Source organism: Leptopilina boulardi, unplaced genomic scaffold (assembly GCF_019393585.1).
Source record: "Leptopilina boulardi isolate dan_hultmark-lab unplaced genomic scaffold, ZJU_Lbou_2.1 LbouV2_372, whole genome shotgun sequence".
NCBI classification, from domain to species: domain Eukaryota; kingdom Metazoa; phylum Arthropoda; class Insecta; order Hymenoptera; family Figitidae; genus Leptopilina; species Leptopilina boulardi.
The window spans coordinates 1909730-1930889 of NW_026137943.1; the positions used below are offsets into that span (position 1 = coordinate 1909730).

Consider the following 21160-nt stretch of genomic DNA (forward strand, 5'->3'; position numbering starts at 1 on the left):
GGCGTAGTTTGCCGCGAGATAAACATACGTTTTCAATACTGAATTAAAATTCTAAATAAAATTATAATTAAAAAATAATAATTATTATTATTATTCTTATTATTCTAATAATTATTTTTAATTATTTTAATTGTTCTGTGACTATTTTTATTAACTGTTATTATTTTTATTAATAATTATTAATTAATAAAATTATTTTATAGTTTAATTTAAAAAAAAAAAATTATTTTCAGATTATCAAGATCCGCGGAATAATATTATCTTAAACGTCATTATTATCTGAAACTATTCTCCCACTTAAAAGCGAAAAAAAATTCATTTATTCGTCAGTTTTGATTAAACTATCGTTTCGAACGTTTTAAAGTAAAATTACTTCCTAATATATGTGTTTGATAATCAATTTCTGTGACGTATGTATATTTTTTTGTAAATCATTTACGTATTACGTATTCATAGTTCTGATAATTCTGGAGACACGTGTTTTGATAAATAAATATATATATATATACAAAAATCTATCTAAAGAAACAAAAAATTATCACTTAATTCTAGAAATAAAAATTATTTTGAAATTTAAAAATTTTATTACATTATGTAAAATAAAAGAAATTTTTTTAAAAATTCCAAAATATAATTATCTTTCCATATGTTACTTTTAAAATAGAAAAATAATTCAAAATTCTTTAAAAATAATTATAATATTATTAATAATTAATAAATTAATAATAGAATTATAATTATTAAAATTATTGGAAAATTATTTTAAAATATTTTTAATTGAATTAAAAATTATTATTTCACCCGTGTAAAAAATTTTATAAATTAAAAAAATATTTATTTCAAAAAGAAAAAGAAAACAATAATGTGAAAAATTATATTATTCTTGGTGACAAATAAAGAAAGGATGAAGATTCCACATCCCGGAAAAGATAAAACCACAAGTATTAATATTTTGTTGAGATCAAATTGAAATTATATTTTTTTAAAAAAAAATTTCTAAAAGTAACAGATAATTCAACTTTTGCTTAGTAATCATTCTTAAAAAATTAAAATCAAAGGTAAGCAAAAAAAAAAAATTCTTCCAAGAGAAAAAAATATCATTTTACACATTAGATAAAAAGGTTTGAGAATAATATAAATTCAAGGAATTTTTAATGGATAAAATTTTAATATTTATATGAAAAAAAAAAATGTTTTTGCTAATTTTAGTCATGTACTGAAACCAACATCTGGTGAAATGGATATATTGAAACAAGGATGGTTTAGTGAAATAAATGAACTTTGGCCGGGAATTTCACTTTCTTTAGAAGTCAAACAAATTCTTCATCATGAAAGATCTAAATATCAAGACGTTCTAGTTATTGACACGTAATTTTTTTTTTTTTTTTAATCAAAAATTATTTGTAATCAATAATTATGAAAAAAAAAAATTAATTATCATTTTTAATTGAAATATAGTAATTTTGACAATATTTTCAGAAAAGCACACGGTAGAGCATTAATTTTAGATGGAATTATTCAATGTGTCGAAAAAGATGAATTCTCATATCAAGAAATGATTGCTTTTATGCCACTTTGTAGTCATCCAAATCCAAAAAATGTACGAAATATTATATTGATCTGAACTTTTTTCCGATAATTATTAATTTTTTTTTTTTTTTTTAATATTATAAAGAAAAAATTCATCAAAAGAATTGAAAATATTCCAAAAAATTAGAAATCTCAATTTTTTTTTAAAAATATAATTTTTGAAATTTAATTTATATTTTTCTTCCAAATCTAAATTCAATATTGTAAATTATTTTACCAAAGGTTTTAATAATTGGCGGTGGTGATGGTGGAGTTGCACGTGAAGTTGCAAAACATCCAGAAGTTATAAATATTACCCAAGTGGAAATTGATGATATGGTGATAACAGTATCAAAACAATATTTACCATTTATGGGAAAAGGCCTCGAGCATCCAAAACTCACATTACGCGTTGGCGATGGTTTTGAATTTATGAAGCAGCATAAAAATGAATTTGACATCATTATCACCGATAGTTCCGATCCTGTTGGTAAATGAAAAAAAAAAAACTGCGGGAAAAAAAAGATAGAAATTAAAAAATAAATAAAATTATAGACAAAAAAATAATAAAATTAAAAAAATATATTTTTGGAAAAAAAAATTACCGAAATTTTTGCATAATTATTTTTAGGTCCAGCCGAAAGTCTCTTTCATGGATCTTATTTTAATCTTATGAAATCGGCTTTAAAACCAAATGGAATAATTTGCAGTCAAGCTGGTACTGCATGGGCCAATTTAGAATTTGTACAAAGAACATTTCGTTATTGTCAATCAATTTTTCCTGTTTGTTCCTATGGAATTGTCTCGGTTCCAACATATCCCACTGGTCAAATTGGATTCATTTTAGGAAGCTTGAATCCAGTGAGTATCAAAAAAAAAAATTTCGACACTTTTTATCAGCTATAAAATTAAAAAAATTCTATATGTAAATAAAAAAATTGAAAATTTAATTTAATAAAAGTAAATAGAATGAAAAAATTTCAGAATTAATTTTATTTTTAGCAAACAATTTTCAAAAAACCAGAAAAAATATTCACGGATGGAGAATTAGATTCTATGGAAATTCGTTACTATAGCGATGGTGTTCATCGAGCAGCATTTGAATTACCAAGATTTATTGAAAAATCTTTAAGGCCTGAAATTATTATTACCAATACACCATCACCAAATGAACCAAGTCAATGAAATTATATTTTATATTGTATAAACAGATTGCAAATAAAATTAATTTACTATTTAAATGTCAATTTCTTTCAATTCTTCTAAATATAATTCAATAAAAGAATTTTTTATTTAAAAAATTTTTTAAAGTTAATTTTCTTATTTAAGAATATTTAATTTTTAATTTCATTTCAAATTTTCATTATTTCTACAACTACAATATATATAAATTGTTAGAAATATTTTATTATTTTTAAAATGTACAATTTCTTTTTTTTTTTCGTCTCGTGTGTAAGGAAGAACGCCATTATTACAAAGATGGTAATAAAATTATTAATAATAATAATGGATAATAAAGACGGCAGCACAATAGATTTTCGTAACAATCTTTCTCCCATCTACTTCGTTACGATCAAAACGATCAAAAAAATCGTTAGATTTTCAAAAAAAAAAAAAAAAATTACGATTATTGTAAACACAATCACATTCACTTGTTACGCGTTAACAATAGAAATTTTTCAATAATACAATATAATAATAAAATAATAGTAATAATATTATTATTATAATATATTGTAGAATATTAATAATATTTCCATAATATATATATATATATATATCCGTTAGTCTCAAATAAACTTTCATTGACCATGACACGCTTTTTTCCATTTATTTTTTTTTTTAATTTTTCTTTCTTTTTTTTTTTACAAAAACAGAATATATTTTTCAAAAAACGATGGAAAAAGCATTTTTTGGTCGTTTCATTTTCAGTGTAACTTTATTAGTAAAGCATTGATTTTTTGGTGTATATTTTTAAAATAACAATTGATAAAACATTTTTTTTTTTTTTTTTGCTCAAAAAAAATAAAGTTTTCTAAAACTAGAACAAAATTTATGATAAAATTTAGATTTTACATTCTAGTAACATTAGTTTTTTTTAAAAATTTAAAATGCCTATGTGATTGCACTTTTTTTATTTTTCACGAAGGCTAAATAAGTCTCGTTGAAAAAACACAAAAAAACAGAAAAAAAGATAGCAAAAGAAAAAGGCCTAGAGAATAAGAGGGCAATTACGAAATTGACAAGAAAAAAAAAAAAGAATGTTAGTCAAGAAAGCGGAAGTGTTAGTGGAAAATCCGTGGTTTATTTTTTTTTTCAAATTTTTCTCACGGATTTGGAAAATTAATAAAATTAAATGATATGTTGCTTCTCTTGTTAATACGTGTGGCCTTAAATTAAAAATTTAATTTAAAAAGAGAATTTGTAAAATATAAGTAATATTAAAATTAAAATAAAAAAAAAAAAAATACCGACAACTTATTCAAAATTCGTGTTTAAATAAAAAGAATATCTAAATTTTTTAACAACAATTTGAATTTCGAAAATTGTAAATATTTTCGAATTGGAATTTTTTTTTCGAGTTATCTTTGAAAATTTCGTTTAAGTTGTAAGGCTATAATTCGAAAGCACGTTTCGTTTCTAAGGGCACTTATCTAAATTGTAATAATAATAATAATAATAATTAATAATTATCTAAGGCCGCGCGGCTAAGGCTCCATTCACTATTATACCTATATATATATTTATATAATATAATCCTAACGTTAATTACACGGTTAAAAACTAAAAAAATAAAATAATAATCTTGCTAAAAAGCGAACACGAAATCGAAACTATTTACTCTTATTAATTATTAATTAATAATTCAAAAATTCCCTGCTTTTAGTTATTAATAGAATTAATTTCTTAGACAAGGACACAATTAAAATAATTAATCGAAATTCGTTAAATTTATAAATAGAGAATTAAAAATATCGTAAAAAGTGTTTTAAATTATTAATTAAAACAAAATTAAGTCCATGTTCAAGACATCTTGTTTTTTTTTTTAATGAAAATTAATTAATTAATGTAAAAATTAATTTTGTTTTAGTTTATAAATAATAATTTGTAATTTGCTGAATAATTATTTTCATTAGATTAGAAAATAATTTTTTTTTTTTTTTTGGTAAATAGTAGAGAAAAGAAATAATTTTTTCTTTTAACTTGAACATGATCTTAAATTGTAAGTAGATTTTCTTAATATAAGTTAATAACAAAATCCTCTTATTATTTCATAATTTAACCAAGACGATTTTAACACCTTTACAGATCTTTTGTCAAAATAAATTATCCCTTTGTCATTGCTTTCTGAAGATTCATCAGAATTTTCATCGGAAGACAGAATCCTCAGAAAGATTCATCAAAAAAATAATTTCGAATTATCAGAAGACACGAAACGTTTTTGTCTATTGTGCGCTAAACAAAAAAAAAATTAAACCTACTTGTCGTCAAATCGGAAATTCTTCGAACTGGATTCCTGACGAGTGGAGGTAGTCGTCGTGATTGTCTTCTTTTCAGTTATTTTCTCAATCATTGATTGTTTCAACATTTTTTGTTCCAATGTTTCGTTATCGATATTCTTAAATGTCGATAGTTCATTGCCAGTGTTTAAAAATTCATTTTTCTTATCATCGATACTCTCAAAATTCGTTGGTGTTGATGATGAATAAACTTTAGTTGTTATTGTCTCAATTCTACCGCCTGGTATAACTTTACTTTCAACATTTCTAAAACTTTGACTTTGTTGTGGTGTTGATGTGATAAAAGAATTATTATCCATTTTAAATGTACTCATTGGACTTGGTGCTGCAAATCTATCAGAATTTGGAAAATAATTTTGTTGTTGATCACTGAAATTTGTTTGTTCATATGATTTTTGTTCACTTGAATATTTTTCCTCTTCAATAAATTTTTCATATTGATCGTCCTTCATATATTTATGAATATTATTTGGATCGGGTGTATATTTAATGAATTCTTGACCATGAGTATAGGCGGTATAATGTGTTGGTGATTTTGGATATAATGTTGAATTTAATTGAGGACTTGGACTTTGATTTGCAAATAAAGGACTTTTAGGAGTTTGATAAGATGGATAGGGACTATGTGTGGGTGTATAACGTTCAGATGTATCTTGATTAATTTTCCTCTCAATTGAACTATACTGGCATGGTGAATTCTCATGATAATATTTATCATTTATATATCTTTTATTATCGATAAATTGATTGTCGGAATATTTTCGATCCACAGATTCATAAGGATTGTCCGAATTTTGAAAACTGCATTCTTTCATTTTTTTCTCTAAAGTACTTTGTGTTGAATAAACCTTCTCGGGAGAGACGAGATTCTCTCGATCGTTAACTATATGATTTATATGACTATTTGATTGATCTAGAGTATTTGATTGTAGTGTTGAATAATTACTCGGCGAATCGTAGAATTTTGTTTCGTATTTGCTGTAAGAAATTAATTACAAATTAATAATTTATTTTTTTTTTTATTTAATAGAGTATATATATTTGTACCTGTTGTAACTGTCGTAACCGCTTTGATCGGCATCAGTGTCAGTATCGGAAATATCAGTTCGATTTTTGTATTTCGCCTGACGAATTGCTGTGAGTTTACCACGTGCTTCTTCAAGTTCGCGTTCAATTCTAAGTACTTCGGAACGGGCATTAATTTCTTGGGCGATACCACCGACCATACGACGATTGAGAACTAATGAACGTTCCTCTTCTTGTTGAATGGCTTGTTGAGCGGCACGAACGAGATTATCGGTTGCTCGTTTCACAGCATTGCCGGCAGCTTGAAGTCTTTTTGTACTATCGCTATCGGGATCGGCTTTAACTTTACAGGCGACGAGTAAATGTGCAGTACTACTTGCAACTTGTTTTGCACTTGATATAAGTTTTTCCTCGCTACTAATTCCTTGAACGAGAGCATTCGCTGATTCAACAAGACTATGAGTGGCAGCTGCTACTAATCTTGCGGCTGATATTAAACCCTCGGACCATTGACCATCATCGGATGATGTTAATGGTGTTCGTGCAACTTTTCCCGTTGCTATTAATTCACGTTGCGCTGCGCTCGCTGCTTTTATTAATGCCGATGTTGCAGCGGCTATTGATTTTGCAGCCTCAAGTATCATTTCATCGAAATTCATATCCTCATTTGTCTCCTAGAAAAATAGTGAAAAAAAATTATTTTAAAAAAACAAAAATTAAAAGAAGGGAAACATTTTTTTTTTCTCACCACTTTTCTTCAACGATGATAGATAATCCAACCACCGTAATAATATGTTTGATTCCTGGTCGATTATTTTTAAAACAACCAAGAATATCAAACATATCTCACGGTAATTAGAATTTTTTCTTCTTGTAATAAAAAAAAAAAAATAGTAATTAATTTTATGTGTAAAAATTCACCTGAATACTTCTTCTTGGTCGAAGGCTGGCCAATTTTTTTGCAGCTGCATCAATACTCGCTGCAGCACCTAATAATTCATTTTCAGCAATTACTGTTGGATCATCAGGATCAACCCAATCGCTTCCTTTGAGAAGTTCAGCGACAGCTACTAATTCAGTGACACTTTGGGCAATTTTCCTTGATATTGGTGGCAATGTATGTTTTGCATCACTTGGTCTTGATGAAATTTGAAGAATTGCTTGTAATAATTCACGATAATTCATTGCAACATCATGACCAGCGTGTAATGTACGATCACGTAATTCAGCAGTTTCGGCACAATTATATGCGGCACTTTTACATATTGTTAACATATCGCTAATTGCTTTACGTCCCATATTTGCCGCTGCAATAATATCATCTTGCTTACAACTATTTCCAGCGGCAACTGCTTTTGCTGTTGATGTTGTTATACTTTTTGTACAACGTACAAGATCCTCTGGTGTTACATTTGTACGTTGACTTTCTGGTGTACTCAATGCACGTATTTCCTGTGCAATTGCCTCAATTGTCGATTCCAATGCACGTGTTCCTCTTGTATGTTCATCCTCCACGGCTTTTACAGTTTTCAATAGAGACGTGACATTTGTCACCATTACCTGTAAAAAAAAAATGAAAATATTATTAATTTGTATATATTAATTTAAAAAAAAAATATTAATCTTATTCATTAAAATCGTGAGATAGAAAATTAAATTCAAAAGATATGATAAAAGTATAGAAGGAAAATTAGTTAATGATAGTAAAAAAAAAGAATTTGTAGCATTTTTATATTAGTATGAAAAGATTTTCACGAATTTTTTTTTATTAGCACAAGATAAAAACGATACGTACCTAACATTGTGATTTAATTTTTATTGGATACGACAATTTGTAAATTAGTATCAATAATAATACTAATAAAAATTATTGAATAGAAAAAAATTTATTTCTTTTTGATTAAATAGAATTACAAAAATTATTTCTACAATTAAAAAAATAATTGTAAAAATTTTTCTTTTTATAAATTTTAGAAAGGGCACAACCTTCGTTTCAATGGAAGACAAAAGAATAAAAAAAAACGACTATTTCCGCAGAAAAAAATAATTGAAATATAGATTCCTCTAATAAATTATAAAAAAACAGTTTAAGAAAAAGAGGATTCTTTTCCTATTCAAAGAGAGGATAATAAAATGTGACGTTTAAAAGCGAAAGAAACGCGATGGGATGGAATATTTTTTTCTGTTGCTACATGAGCAGTAGAAGATCAGAAGTTCGTTGAGCGGGTTGATTGTTCTCGGAGATGGAGAGAAGTCTAACGAGTTCCTCCTCTTGATCAGAGACGAACCATTCTGATTCTGAGCCGGCGATGTCGCTCGAAGTTATCAGCTGTTGCTGTAGCTGCTGCTCTAAAACCTATTTAAGAGCGTCGAGACCAAAATCGTCAATTTTAGACATAATTTATATATATATCAAAGTCCACCGAGCAAAATTTAATTTAAAAAAAAAAAAAAATTTACGACAATAAATTATTTGCCAGCAAACATGCAAGCAAATATCAGAAACCAATTAAAAAAATTTCAGAGTCCTTCCACGATCATATATTCATTGTGATTGAGATATTTGATTTAAAAATGTTATCAATCATTTGAATATTGAAATCATATTTAAATGATCGTTTTTGACACTGGTTTAAGCAACAAACCTTTGCCTCTACTTTAATTCTTTTAACACAAATCACTACGACACTGTAGTCTGAAATTTATTTATTTTTTGTTTTGATAATTCTTATTTAAATTTTAAATACAATTTTTTAAAGTAAGAATTTCAAATATTTTCGTAATTTTCAGACCACTGGTGTTTAAATATTGCTTGTCACACACATTGCAACTACCTTTGAAAAAATATGATCGAATCAATTAGTTCAAGGTTTAAAAAAAAAAAAAAAACTGACAGGCTATCCAAAAGTTTAGCAATTAGATTTCAAGGTGGACTTTAATAATGTCGATGAATTTTCGATTTTGGTATATTTTCGAAGAACTTTTCTAATCTGCTATCTAATTTTTTGTTTGTCAATTCGCACCGAAAAAGGGAATAATTTTGTAGTGGATTTTCATTATTTAAGAAATTATTTTTTTTTCTTTCTTAAATGTAATTAAAATTAATAAATTTTGGAAATCGTGTGAAATTCCTAATTAATAAATTTTTAAAACAAATAAAAAAAAATTTTTTTTTTTTTAGTAAGACGCAAATTAAAAAAAAATCGGTTAATTATCAAATTAGTCAATCGATAAATTTTGAAATTAAATTAATTTGTCAATTAAAGTCCACCCAAAAAAAAATTCGAGTTAGAAAAGGACGGGTTATAAATTTTTTCTTTTAGAATTCAAATGGAGAATCAAAAAACAATGTTAGTTTTGTACGTCACGAGATCAAAAATGCTGTGCTTTGTTTCTTTTTCACCTATAGGAGATTATTATTAATCGCTGTTAATGGTTTTAGTCACTCGATGGGGGGTTTTTTTTTAAGCTCTGAATATAAACATCAAAATTAGTTAAAATCGATCGAAGAAAATAAGTTCAGCAAAGAAGTTCTAAAAGATAAATTTAGAATGTAAATTGATAAGAAAAATCATGGATATTTTAAAATATGAAACTTATGAAATCTGATATGAATATTTCGAAACACAAATTAGTGATACTAATCTCTTTTCGAATTTATTGAACAAGAGGATTAAAATCAGGGATTATTAAAATTTTCGTTTATATTTTTTTCCTAATGAGAAAATAGTGGATAAAATTTAAAATAAAATCAAAATGCTTTTCTAAATGAAAAAAAAAAGATTCCACTGAACTTGGATTAATGAAGCTCAAAAGCAAGATTTTTTGTTAAATAAAAAGAAAAATGTTAATCACGAGGGGAAAAAAAAAAACGATTTTCCGAATTAACGTACCTTTGCAGAATCCTTGAGATGTGCCATACTTGGATCATTTATAGGTTTTCCGCTTGCAGCTTTTGTAGCGTGAATCAAATCCCCAAGAGCTGACGCAACATCCTTTACTGCATTGATCAACATTACCTGAGCCTCAGGATTATGACTACCAAGACTTGCTGCACCATATTTAACAACTTCAGCAAGTTGTACAATTGTTGAAACGGCATTTTGTGCAGCAACAGCCAATTGTTCCTGTGATGATGCTGCGCCGGCTACCAATGTTTTTGTATCCTCAACAAGTGCTTTTGCTGTTTTTAAAATATTCTCCCGATGATCGGCAAATGTATCGCCTTCATTCTCAGCGTGAAGTGTACCCGCAGTGGCAAACATTATTGTTGTATCGAGATCGCCAATAATTCCCGAAACAGTACTTGCCGCATTTATACATGCTTGTGTACCACGTGATCCAGCTTGTAATGCAGCAAGTACCTGTGATACTTTTTCAGTGACAATTTTACTATCCTCCGACACTTCACGTTGAAAAAATGAATCGCCCGGTGACATTTGACAATTTCCAGCGTCACGTACAATATCGGCACAAGCACGTCCAAGTTCCTGAACACCTGTACGTAATCTTGCTGAAACATCAGCGTTTGATGCTGCAGCTGATGCTCCCGATGTATCGCGCGCTAACTGTGTATATTTGTGTGAAATGTCGACAGCAAGTGGTCCTAATCTTGCCACATCCGTTGTTGACTTGGTTGACTATAAATAAAATTAGAGAAAATTTCATAAGTCAAAAATAAAAGATCAGCTATATGAAGAAATTGGCATTGAACAAACTGGGACTTTTCAGAAAACGTGAGATTAAAAATAAATTCAAAATTAAATTAAATATTAAAAAAAAAATAATTCCGATTCAATTAATATGATTTTAATAAAGAAAATCAAATCGTATTCTTTAAAAGTAAATTAATTTCAAAAAATGCCTTGAAATTTATTTTAAGATGGATGACATTATAAAATTATTGGCAGACTGATATTAATTCAAAAAAAGAAAATACTCACCATTTCTTGAGCCAATCGTGCAATTTCTTTTGCAGCCTCAACCATTCTTGTCTGATAATCAACATACGAATCAACAGTATCAATTGTTGACATTCTATGATCTTCTAAATGAACCATTGCTCTTGTAATTGTATCAATTAATCCAGTAACAATTCCATTTGACGTTGAAATATTTTCCAAAGTATTTTGTAATTCTTGTAATGCATCTTTTGTCGATTCAACAGTCTCATCAACTTCGGCATGAAGATTCAATGCTTTTGGATTACCACCCGATTCCTTGGTGATATAAACCAATTGCAATACAGATTCAGCGACAGTTTTTGTTTGATTTAATAATATCATTTGTTGTTTAGTGTGTACCATATTTGAGGCAGCGCCAATTGCACCCGATATTAATGGTTCACAATAAAGTGCAACCTGATTAATAGAATGTCCAACATTTTCTGCCTCATATTTTGCAGCATTTCTCAATGGTTCTAATTTTTCACGTAATTCACTTGCGCTACTTTCCATTTGATCGGTGAATCCTTGCATTGTATTTTCACGATGTGGTATTAATGATTGTGAAACAGCACGCAATGATGCATCATCAAGTTCGTGTATGCGAATCGATAGTTTCTCAATTGCGGCATCGCATTCCTTTTGTCCAGGTGCTTTATCACGTATTGAGGCAACTAATGATTTTATTGAATCGCTTACATTTTTACTGTGATTTGATAGCAATTGCCATGTGGGTGGTGCTTCTGGTGAAATAGCGAGACTTTTTGCCAATTGAAGCATTGCGCAAAGACCATCGATAATTGATTTACCAGCGTTTGTAATTGGTTCCTGGGCTGCGCGTGCAGCAATTGATATTCGAGCTGGTTGACTGGCGAATTCTGGTGAACTTGCAAATGTACAAAGACTATCAACTGCCTCAAGAAGGGGTTTTGTTGCTTCAGCACAACGTTGACGATTCATTTCCGAACAATCGACATCAAGTGCTTTGATTTCTTTAACAAGACTCGCTGTCGAATTGGCGACATCTTTTGCCGATTGAACGAAATGTCGTTTTGCAACGGGATTACTTGTTTTACTTGAAGCAAGACGACAAGCGTTGCAAAGGGCGCTTGTGTGTTTTGCAATCATTGTAGCGGCTGAAATAATTTGTTGTTGTGTACTTGTTGGATTGCTGAGATTTTGACAACCTGTGTGAATTGCTTGTGCGGCACGAAGAAATTGTGCCTGATCGACGAGACCCGGTTTTCCAGCAACGGATGTTGGATCACTGACACCGGCTAAATAGGCAGCTTGAGCGCCGGCTTCAATTAATCCACAAATTGATGATGATACTCCACGTACAGCAATGCAAAAATGATCGTATTCGGATTTTTTTGCATGATTCGCGACACCAGTCATACCATCACCTAGGCTCATACTTTTTTCCATGACAGTTTCTAGACACTCAAAATAAGAGGCATCGGATATTGGCTCACTGGGATTGTCTAGTAGGGCTCTCATTGCTTGAATATTTCTAATTGCATTATCACATTCGTTTTGACCCGGTGCCGCTGAGGTGCATACATCAACGAGATAATTTATTGAATCGGTGACGGCTCTAGCTGCGGCTTGTAATTGATTTTTAGCATTTGGTGCATTTGGATCGGCAGCGACACATTTGGCGGTAGTGAGAAGTTTACTCGATGTCATTGTGACATTTTTCATTGAGATTATTACTTGTGTTCTTGTTTCGGTTGTTGTTGTGGTTGCCATTTCCATACCGACGTTTAATAAATCTTCAAAGGCTGTGGTGAATTGTTGTGACGATGTGGCAAGTTGTATTGGTGATCGTACAGATGAGACTAGATTTGAAGAAGCGTCATTTAGATTAGCAGCCGCTGTATTGAGATCGTTTTGTAATTGTCCGTAACTTTTGGTTGTTTGTCGATATTCTTGGGTTGTTAGTACCTGGCTTATTTCTTCGATATGTTTGATGGCGAGTTCAACATCACGTTGACCGGGTAGACAGGAGACACATTTGTTTAGAGAATAGGAGACTTCTTTGGCTACTTTGGCGAGATGTGCTTCATTATGGGGATTCTCGGGATTTTTAAGAACTTGACGCGATTCGGTGACAAGTTTTAGGGATTTTTCAATGACATCGTCAGCTGTCATGAGAACCATTTTTTGTGTTTCGGGTTGATTACTTGTGGCTGCGACACCACGTACGGCTGATGTTAGATCTTTGAGGGATGATGCGGTTTCACGTGCGGCGCTACCGGTGTAATTTTCGTTGCCTTGTTTGGCGGCTGAGAGAAGTTGGGCCATAGAGACGCCGACATTTTTTGATGTTGTGCCGAGACGAAGAGCAGTGGATTCGGTTGTTTCGCCTGGTAGTGGTCTTAGGGATGTGGTTTCAACGGCTTTGTAAAATTCGATAAGTTCTTCTTTAAGGGTGATTATGAGTTCTTCGGCGGCGTCGAGTTCGAGACCACCGCACGCTTCTCTGGCTCGTGTTACCGCGGATCTGAGATCACCGAGTGATGTTCCTAATTGTTGAGAGCTGTTGTTTAATTGCATTGCGGATGATTGATCGGTGACAGTTGGAAGTACGGCTCGAGCTGCTTTAACAACTGATGTACCGGGTTGAAGGAATTGTTCCGAGGCATTGATGAGATTTAGTTGGGCTGTTGGATTATCGGGTTGTGCAAGAGTTCCTTTGACGCCTTGAACGAGATTTGGGATGTGTTGGGCCATTAATCGGCATTCGGCGTTTAATTCCTCTTGACTGGCGATATTTGTGTTGTGTTGAGCGGCTCCGGATGACGCGGCCATACATTGTGTTGCAGTTGAAGCGGCTTGTTTAGCGCAACTTTCGAGACGTGTTATCAATTTTCGCCGTAGCGCTGGCGTCGCTGCGGCAGTTGTTGCTACTCGAAGTTCTTCAGCGGCTTGACGAAGTTGATCTTGTTTTCTCGCGTCATGTGGACTGCTTGCGCATTGACGGGCGGCTTCTACCATTCTTGCTGTTGCATCAGCGAGAATTTTTGCAGCTGCCAGTAATCTTTGTTGTTGTTCCGTATCCGTTTGTTTTTCAGCTTCGCCCTTGATGCTTTGTATTAATTGTGCAGTGGCAAGACCCACGACACGTGCTTGACGTACCATTTCACCAGCGTCGCCACTACTGGCGAATAATTTGTCCGTTGCCACGAGAATTTGTTCAACGGCACCTTCTTGAATTGATTCCTTGGCTCTTTCACCGGGAGTCGCCGTTTTAATATGATTCAAAAGATCGTTTAGTGTTCGTGTGACTTCGGCAGCTGCTGTACTCAATTCTTTTAATAATTGCTCATCACCGCATGTTTCATTGCAAACTTGAACAAGATTTTCCACGGCATTTGTCACTTCACGAACGGCGTTTATCAATTGTGATCGACATGCCGGTGAATGTAATGTTGGTGCAACAACTTTAGCGCAAGCGACTAATTGTGACGTTGCAAGAGCGCAACGCGTTGCTGCAGATATTACACGATTTTGTGATGCATCATCATTCTCATCAAAGGTTTTTGCAATTTTCTTCGCTTTAAGTACCAAAGCGGCAGTTGTATTGGCCACGGCTTTTGCCAATGCCAAAAGCATATCCTGTAGTTCGCGATTTGAATCGTCTTCTTCGCCGATAGTCGTGAGAACTTGATGCGATGCTTCTCCGACCCGAGAGGCAGCATTCAGTAAATTTTGCCTTGGCTGAAAAAAAAGAAATATATTATTACTAAAAATTTAAATTCTCATTAATCGAAATAAAATCTCTAATTTAAAAAGAAGGAAAAGTGGACAAGGAAAATAGAATGTTTTTAATTCCGAAAAAGAAATTTTTTTACAGTTTCTTTAATTTTAGAAAAATCTAATTTCTAAAAAGTTTCCGTTTCTAATTTCGAAAAGAAATAGCATTTTTTTAGCAGCATCTAAAAATGACATTAAATCTTAGAACAAAAAAATCAAAATTACCTGGAATTGAATAGTGCGAGACTATCAATCGAGTGCTGTTTGAACAAAAAAAAAAAAAAGGAATCTAACGGCACTATCGATTCTAAAATACAACACCGAACTTGTTAAGAACAACTTGCTTACGTATTGTCCGTAAAGAGTAGAAGTTACATAGAAGGGCTGCGAGAAAGAGAATTTATCGAGATAAAAATTACATTCGCCTGACAAGACTTGAATGTGATTTAAAAATTTACCTCCTTTGTTTCCGGTTCCGTTGCCTTTAGAAGATCAGAAAAGGCCGAACAGAGTTTTCTCGCTGCATCTAAAAGCCGATCACCCGATGGTTCATCTTCCATTAAAGCGGCTATCATTCTCACGCCTTTTGTCATTTCCGGTAAATTTGTGGTGATTGTTGAGATTGCAGCACCAACGGCCGTATGATCAACATGATCAGCAGGACCTGAAGTCAATGTGACAACCTGTGCTGTTGCAGCGTTCATCGCTGCAATTTGTGAGCCAACATTTTGTTTATGAGTGTCAATGGTTCGTTCAATCCATTTGAGGGATGCAACATCAGTTCCCAATTCTGGAAGTTCGGCTCTTGTAATTAATTCAGTTTCTGCAATTTCAATGATTTCATGACCTGCAGTTATGGTCGAGAGTAAGGCACGTTGTGGTTCTGAGAGAACAGTTGTCACCTTGGTTTGTTGCATCTGTTTTTTTTTTTAAATAAAAAATTTATTAGAAATTTTATAAAAAAAAAATAATAATAATAATTGAAGCCGTGCACTAAGAGATACTGCAAAACTGACAAAAAAATTTATGTTTTCATAGTAAAAAATATTGTGAAAAAAAAATCATTTGGTACACAACAAAAAAATTGGCTAATACTCTGAAATTATTCCAAAAAATTTCAAAAAAAATCGAGATTTTCTTTGATATTCGACTTTCAAAAATCATTTTAATCATGAAAAAATAAATTTCTAGAATTATTTTGAAATATTTTTTAGTTGAAAAAATTTAGATTTATGCATCTATTTATATTATTTTTATTTTTATTAATATTATATTAATTCTATATATTTATAATAAATAAATTTTTTAGTATAAATAAAAAGTATTGAAAGTAAAGTTTTAGTTCATTTATTATATAATTGAGGAGTATTTTCAGAGATTAGTTTTTTTTTTTTTTTAATTAAGAAAATAATAATTGATTGTACAAAAAAAGAGATGAAGATATTTTTATTATTGTGTACCTACTCGATGTCCACAATAGAAGGCGCCTAGCATGAAAATAAATAGCAAATTTTGTTAGTCAGCTGACACTTTAATTTCATTATTGAAAAAAAAAAAAATCTGTTTTAAATATTGCAATTCAATAAGAGCGTTTTTTCTAAACTACTTGGATAAGTGGCTCGTGCCAACGAAGAATTCCTCTATTTATCACAAAAAAATCATAATTAAAAACCAATCAACATTTCCGTTCACAATGAAAGTCATTAACTCCCACCCGAGACTTTAAAATAAAAAATTTCTTTTAATAGAACAAATTCCATTATTAGAGAGAAGAATTATATATTAATTAGTTTTTTATTTTAAAAAAATTATTCTTTCGTTTCTTTAAAAATTTTAAAATTAATTCTGATTTTCTCGAGTCGAATATCAGAGAAATTAGGAAATTTTACATTTTTTTTTTTTTAAATGAGAAAATTTATCCGTGAGCACGAGACTTGAAATATTTTTTTTTTTTGGTTTTTAAATTTCTTACCGTTGGTGGAGCATGGGCGACATTCACTTGTCCACTTATGGTTGTATATTGTGCACTTCCCATATGTCCAGTTCCATAAAGTCGTGCCCCTAAAAACGGATCATGCATTCTATCCTATGGATTTTCCGATATTTACAAGTGTCGATCGTCGCGGTCGATTCCTCGTCGAAATTTCTATTTTTTTTTTTTTATATTTTTTTTCTTTGCTTACAACCCACAATCCGGTAGCAAACGATACCTTCTTTTACTCATGATAAAATGTCTTTTCAACTTGAGAGCGTTTGCTCAGCTCTTTTCGTTTCAAAGCTAAAGTAACTTGTGTATGTACAAAAAAATAAGAAAAAAAAAACCGTTACATTTAATGGGCAATTCTCCAAAACTTTCGGATTTGCAGGAGAAACAATTTTATTTTTTTTTTAAATAATATAATTTTATAATTTAGAAACATTTATTGATTTTTTTCTTTATTGAATTTTATGAAAAGAATTAAAAATAGAAATTAGAAAATTAAAATTAAAAAACTTTTATGTAGTGAAATTATTGATTGAAAATTTAAAGAAAAAAAATAATTCAATATTTTTTATTTAATATTCCGAGATTGAAAATAATTAGTAAATCTTAAGATTTGGAAAAATTGCCCTTCTATGTACAAAATAATAGGAGACACAAAGACAACGAGGATTCAATCGTGCATGGATCTTCAAAAAAAAAAAAAATTCAGTGAAGAGAATATTTTTGCGAAATCGAAAGTTGACCTTTGTTCAAAAATCGACGAAAAACTATTTTTCTGAATCTTTCAACATTATTCCAAAAAAAAAAAAATACATTGCATTAATTTATAAAATTATAAAAATTTTACATTTGCAATAAAACTTTTCGGTTTTTTTGACACTTTGTAAGAAATACTATTGTAATTATATTACAAATATAAATATTATAGTAATTTGTACTACAATTTTAAAAACTATTTAAATATTCAAAGTATCCAGCGTGGTTGACAAAAATTTTTCTCATTTAAATATTAATTAAATTTACTAGAAAAAATTTGTTTTCATTATTCAGGTTTAGAATATTTATTGAAATATTTTTTTTTTTTTATAAGAAAACAATTGATAACAATACAAAAATTGTCATTTACATTTTTTTCACATTTTTGATAATTAGACTTTTAAGAAATTTAAAAGCATTTATTTTACTAATTAAAAAATCTATTTAGAAAATTCAATTATTAAATTGAAGACAATTTTAAAAGAAACCAATTAATTATTATTGTATTATTTTTCATTATTTCTATTAGATATTATTGTAATTTTTTAATAATTATTAATTTTATTAATTATTAATTTCTCCTATGTAATACTGTAATGGAATGAACTAAGTACAATTTAATTTACAAAAAAAAAAATGTTAAAATAATTATTTTCTTAGTAAAAGTAAATTAATCTTATTAAAAAAAAATTAATGTTAATTAATATTTCAATAATTATAAAAAACATGAAATATGAAATGAAAATAAAAATTGCTTTTTCGTGGTCAAAAAAAAATTAATTATTCGTTATTCTTTTCAATATCCTTTAAAAATAATTGTTTCATTAAAAATGATCAATGAATTAGTATTTTCAATGATAATAATAAAAAAGAAACTAAAGAACCAAACTTTCAAATGTCTATTCCACGATTTCCACAATTTCCAGGATTTCCAGGACACTAGACACTTTGAATATCTCATAAAAGAATTCTCCTAAAAAGAGAAAGACATGATAAAGTTAAATTTCTATTTAAATTGAAATATTGACAATGTCACAGGAATTATTCCTTTTTTTTAAAGGAAAACTTTTATAATTATTCTTAAAAAACAGAAAAAAAAATACAAATTGTCTCGGATTGAATTCCATTTAATATCAACTAATAAAATTCAATAAAAAGTGTTTTCTGATTTTTAAGAAAGAAGAAAATTAATAAAGAACTTTAATATCTTCTATTGAAGATTCATGACTATTTTAATTAAGAAGCTCTTTTTAGTAAAGAGCAACTTTCAATTTCGCTTTTTCATTTTGAAATAAACAAAATGATTAAATGAACAATCTTACCATCTCCTCCAGCTCTCATCACGGCAGGAATTGCAACTGATACGGCTTCAACGCTTCCTCTTCCAATATTATTTGTCTCGTGCTGAAGAATTGTCGCTCTGTAAAATTAGAATTCAATTATAGAAATTATTTTTTAAAAAAATTGATTTTTATTTTGAGAAAAAAATTCTTATGAATTACAATAACTATTTTTTCTTTAAATATTATTAAATTAATTATTTAATTATCATGAATTAGTAAATTATTATTATTATTATTTCGAAAGTTACAATTTTTTTTTATCAATTTTCGATGCTAAAATATCTAATAAATATTGTCGATCACGTTCCCTGAGAAACTTCTCCATGATATTCACAAAATCTCGACGTGTGTCACGCGGAAACTGATCGAGTGAAGCGTGACGTTAATTACGCAAAAAGACCGTTAATTAGAACCATTATCTTTCTCACAGAGAAATCGAACAATATGTGCGAGAAGATGAAGCATCACTCGATCGATAAAAGCGAATATGAAAATATTTCTTTTATATCCACTCACAAAGAAAGACGATTTTAATTTAAAAAAAAAAAAAAAATGCAATTATTAACGAAATAAAATTGCTGATTTGAAAACAAATTTTTAAATTTTTTTCTTAGTTTTCAATTTTAATTAATTTCACCTCCCCGAAAAAAACTTAGTAATTAAATTTGTTATATTTTAAATTTGTGAATTTAATTAATTGTAAAATTTTTGAAAATTCTAACAAAATTATATAATTTCTAAAAAAATAAATACTAACTTTAAAGGTGAAACACTATCCTCAACCATTGTTGATCCTTCATCGCCTTCAATTCCCAAATGATCTTTATTTTGTTGTTTACGTAAAATAATATCAATATAACCGGCAATAAGTTGTTGAATTTGTTCACCTTCAGTTGTTTGAACACTATAATACTGATCTGAATAATCACCAAAATCAAGTGTAAATGTATTTGGCGATGCACCCCAACGTCGAACAGTCGTTAATGGCCATGTTTTTAAAATTTCCTTTGTTTTTTCATCAAGACGAAGTACAGAATCTTTTGTAACACCAAGTAAACGTGGTGCAAGTTTATTTTTTCCCTTCATTTTTTCTTTAACAAGAAAAAAAGTCACTCCATATGTACTCAATGATCGTGCATTTTTTGTATATAAAACTTTTGCATCCAATTCCGAAAGACCAACATGTTTCTTGTGCTCTGCATAAATTTTCTTCTCAATTCCTTTGTCTTTTATATATGATTGCGGTAACACTTCCTTTAAACTGGGAAAGAAAAAAGAATTAATATTTTATTATTTATTAGAAAAATATTTTTTTAAATTAGAATATTAAAAAAAAAAAATTACTCTAAAAATCCAGATTTATGTTTCTCGGGTCTATAATCTCCAAATTGAACCTGACATTGAATTCCAGCGAAAGCACATGCCTTTTCTTGAGTTATGGGATGAGTTCCATCAAGAATTGCGTCCCTTGCTTGAACATAAAGAAGCGAAAGCTGCACTGGATCACGACTATCAATATTCTGATCAGAGAAGAAAAACTTCCGCCTTAACAAAACCGTCTCCGTTTCATCGACACCCTGTTCCCTTAAAGTTTTGCTTGGATCAATCCAATTCACTGGAAGGAAAAAAGAAATTTTTTTTTAAATATATAATAAACAATTTAAGAGGAAAACATTTTTTTTTTTGGAAAATAAATTTTTTTTTCAATTTTTTTTTTAAATTCTCTAAAAATTCTCTTTAATTTTGAATAATTTGAAAAATCAGTAAAAAAAAAAATAATAATAATTACCCTCGTCGTCCGTTTTGAGTTTTTTTCGTAATTGATCCATTTTTGCGTCCCTCTCACCTTTATCCTCTTTTTTTCTTTTCAAAGTGAGTGTACCAAAATTACTTGGTTTTTGATTTTCCGTCTCCTCATCGGGTAATTCACGAACAAGTGAATATTCATCATGATTTGTGATACCAATTCTTGTGCAAATCACAACCATTAAATTTGCCACTGGTTGACTATCATCAACTGGTATTGTTTTCAATATTCCATCCAACATTCTTACACGAAGCATTCGCATTTTACGACGATATTCAAGAAGATCGCCATTTCTCAACAAATAATATTCAAGACTTCGTCCTGGCTCGAGCCAAACTCCTTTTTTTGCATCCTCATCGCCCAAAAATAATCCATATTCTTTGGCTGAAAGAAAAAAAATTTTGGAATTTTATTTTCAGAAAAAAAATCACATAAACAAAAAAAAAAAAGAA

The 21160-nt window shown here is 29.5% G+C and overlaps 2 protein-coding genes across 9 annotated transcripts in view; one reads left to right on the forward strand and one right to left on the reverse strand.

The window, feature by feature from the left end:
* The first annotated feature begins 237 nt into the window (after nt 1-237).
* Nucleotides 238-2810, forward strand: LOC127287668 (spermidine synthase). Of its 4 annotated transcripts, XM_051314725.1 has the most exons (7): nt 238-410; nt 900-1058; nt 1210-1368; nt 1459-1600; nt 1813-2059; nt 2201-2430; nt 2572-2810. In XM_051314725.1, the coding sequence occupies exons 3-7, from the start codon at nt 1238-1240 to the stop codon at nt 2752-2754; spliced, it is 933 nt and encodes a 310-aa protein (XP_051170682.1). In that variant the 5' UTR covers nt 238-410; nt 900-1058; nt 1210-1237; the 3' UTR covers nt 2755-2810. The 4 variants fall into 4 exon arrangements, with proteins under 4 accessions (XP_051170682.1, XP_051170681.1, XP_051170684.1 ...); XM_051314724.1 differs by lacking the exon at nt 900-1058 and having other exon boundaries at nt 242-410; XM_051314726.1 differs by lacking the exon at nt 900-1058 and having other exon boundaries at nt 256-410; nt 1480-1600.
* LOC127287650 (talin-1) overlaps nt 2335-21160 on the reverse strand; it is a 44379-nt gene continuing 25553 nt past the window's right edge. Inside the window, exons 4-16 of one of the 5 annotated variants that reach the window (XM_051314693.1) lie at nt 20691-21092; nt 20246-20516; nt 19659-20162; nt 18881-18978; nt 16791-16879; nt 15277-15735; nt 15167-15202; nt 11060-14782; nt 10010-10756; nt 7038-7676; nt 6138-6790; nt 5052-6068; nt 2335-2469 (exon numbers count right to left, since the gene is read on the reverse strand). In XM_051314693.1, the coding sequence (XP_051170650.1) occupies nt 2466-2469; nt 5052-6068; nt 6138-6790; nt 7038-7676; nt 10010-10756; nt 11060-14782; nt 15167-15202; nt 15277-15735; nt 16791-16879; nt 18881-18978; nt 19659-20162; nt 20246-20516; nt 20691-21092 (8642 nt within the window). In that variant the 3' untranslated portion in view covers nt 2335-2465. Of the gene's footprint in view, nt 2470-2956; nt 6069-6137; nt 6791-7037; nt 7677-7983; nt 8473-10009; nt 10757-11059; nt 14783-15166; nt 15203-15276; nt 15736-16282; nt 16306-16790; nt 16880-18880; nt 18979-19658; nt 20163-20245; nt 20517-20690; nt 21093-21160 lie in introns of those variants that run through there. The other 4 variants (XM_051314692.1, XM_051314694.1, XM_051314696.1 and 1 more) reach the window with 4 other exon arrangements.

Bases quoted from the DNA above. Each gene is read 5' to 3' on its own strand.
- LOC127287668 (XM_051314725.1), top strand. From the start codon at position 1,238: ATGGATATATTGAAACAAGGATGGTTTAGTGAAATAAATGAACTTTGG. The intron at 1,369-1,458 runs GTAATTTTTTTT...ATTGAAATATAG, and splicing joins GACGTTCTAGTTATTGACAC to TAATTTTGACAATATTTTCA. The intron at 2,431-2,571 runs GTGAGTATCAAA...TTTTATTTTTAG, and splicing joins TTTTAGGAAGCTTGAATCCA to CAAACAATTTTCAAAAAACC.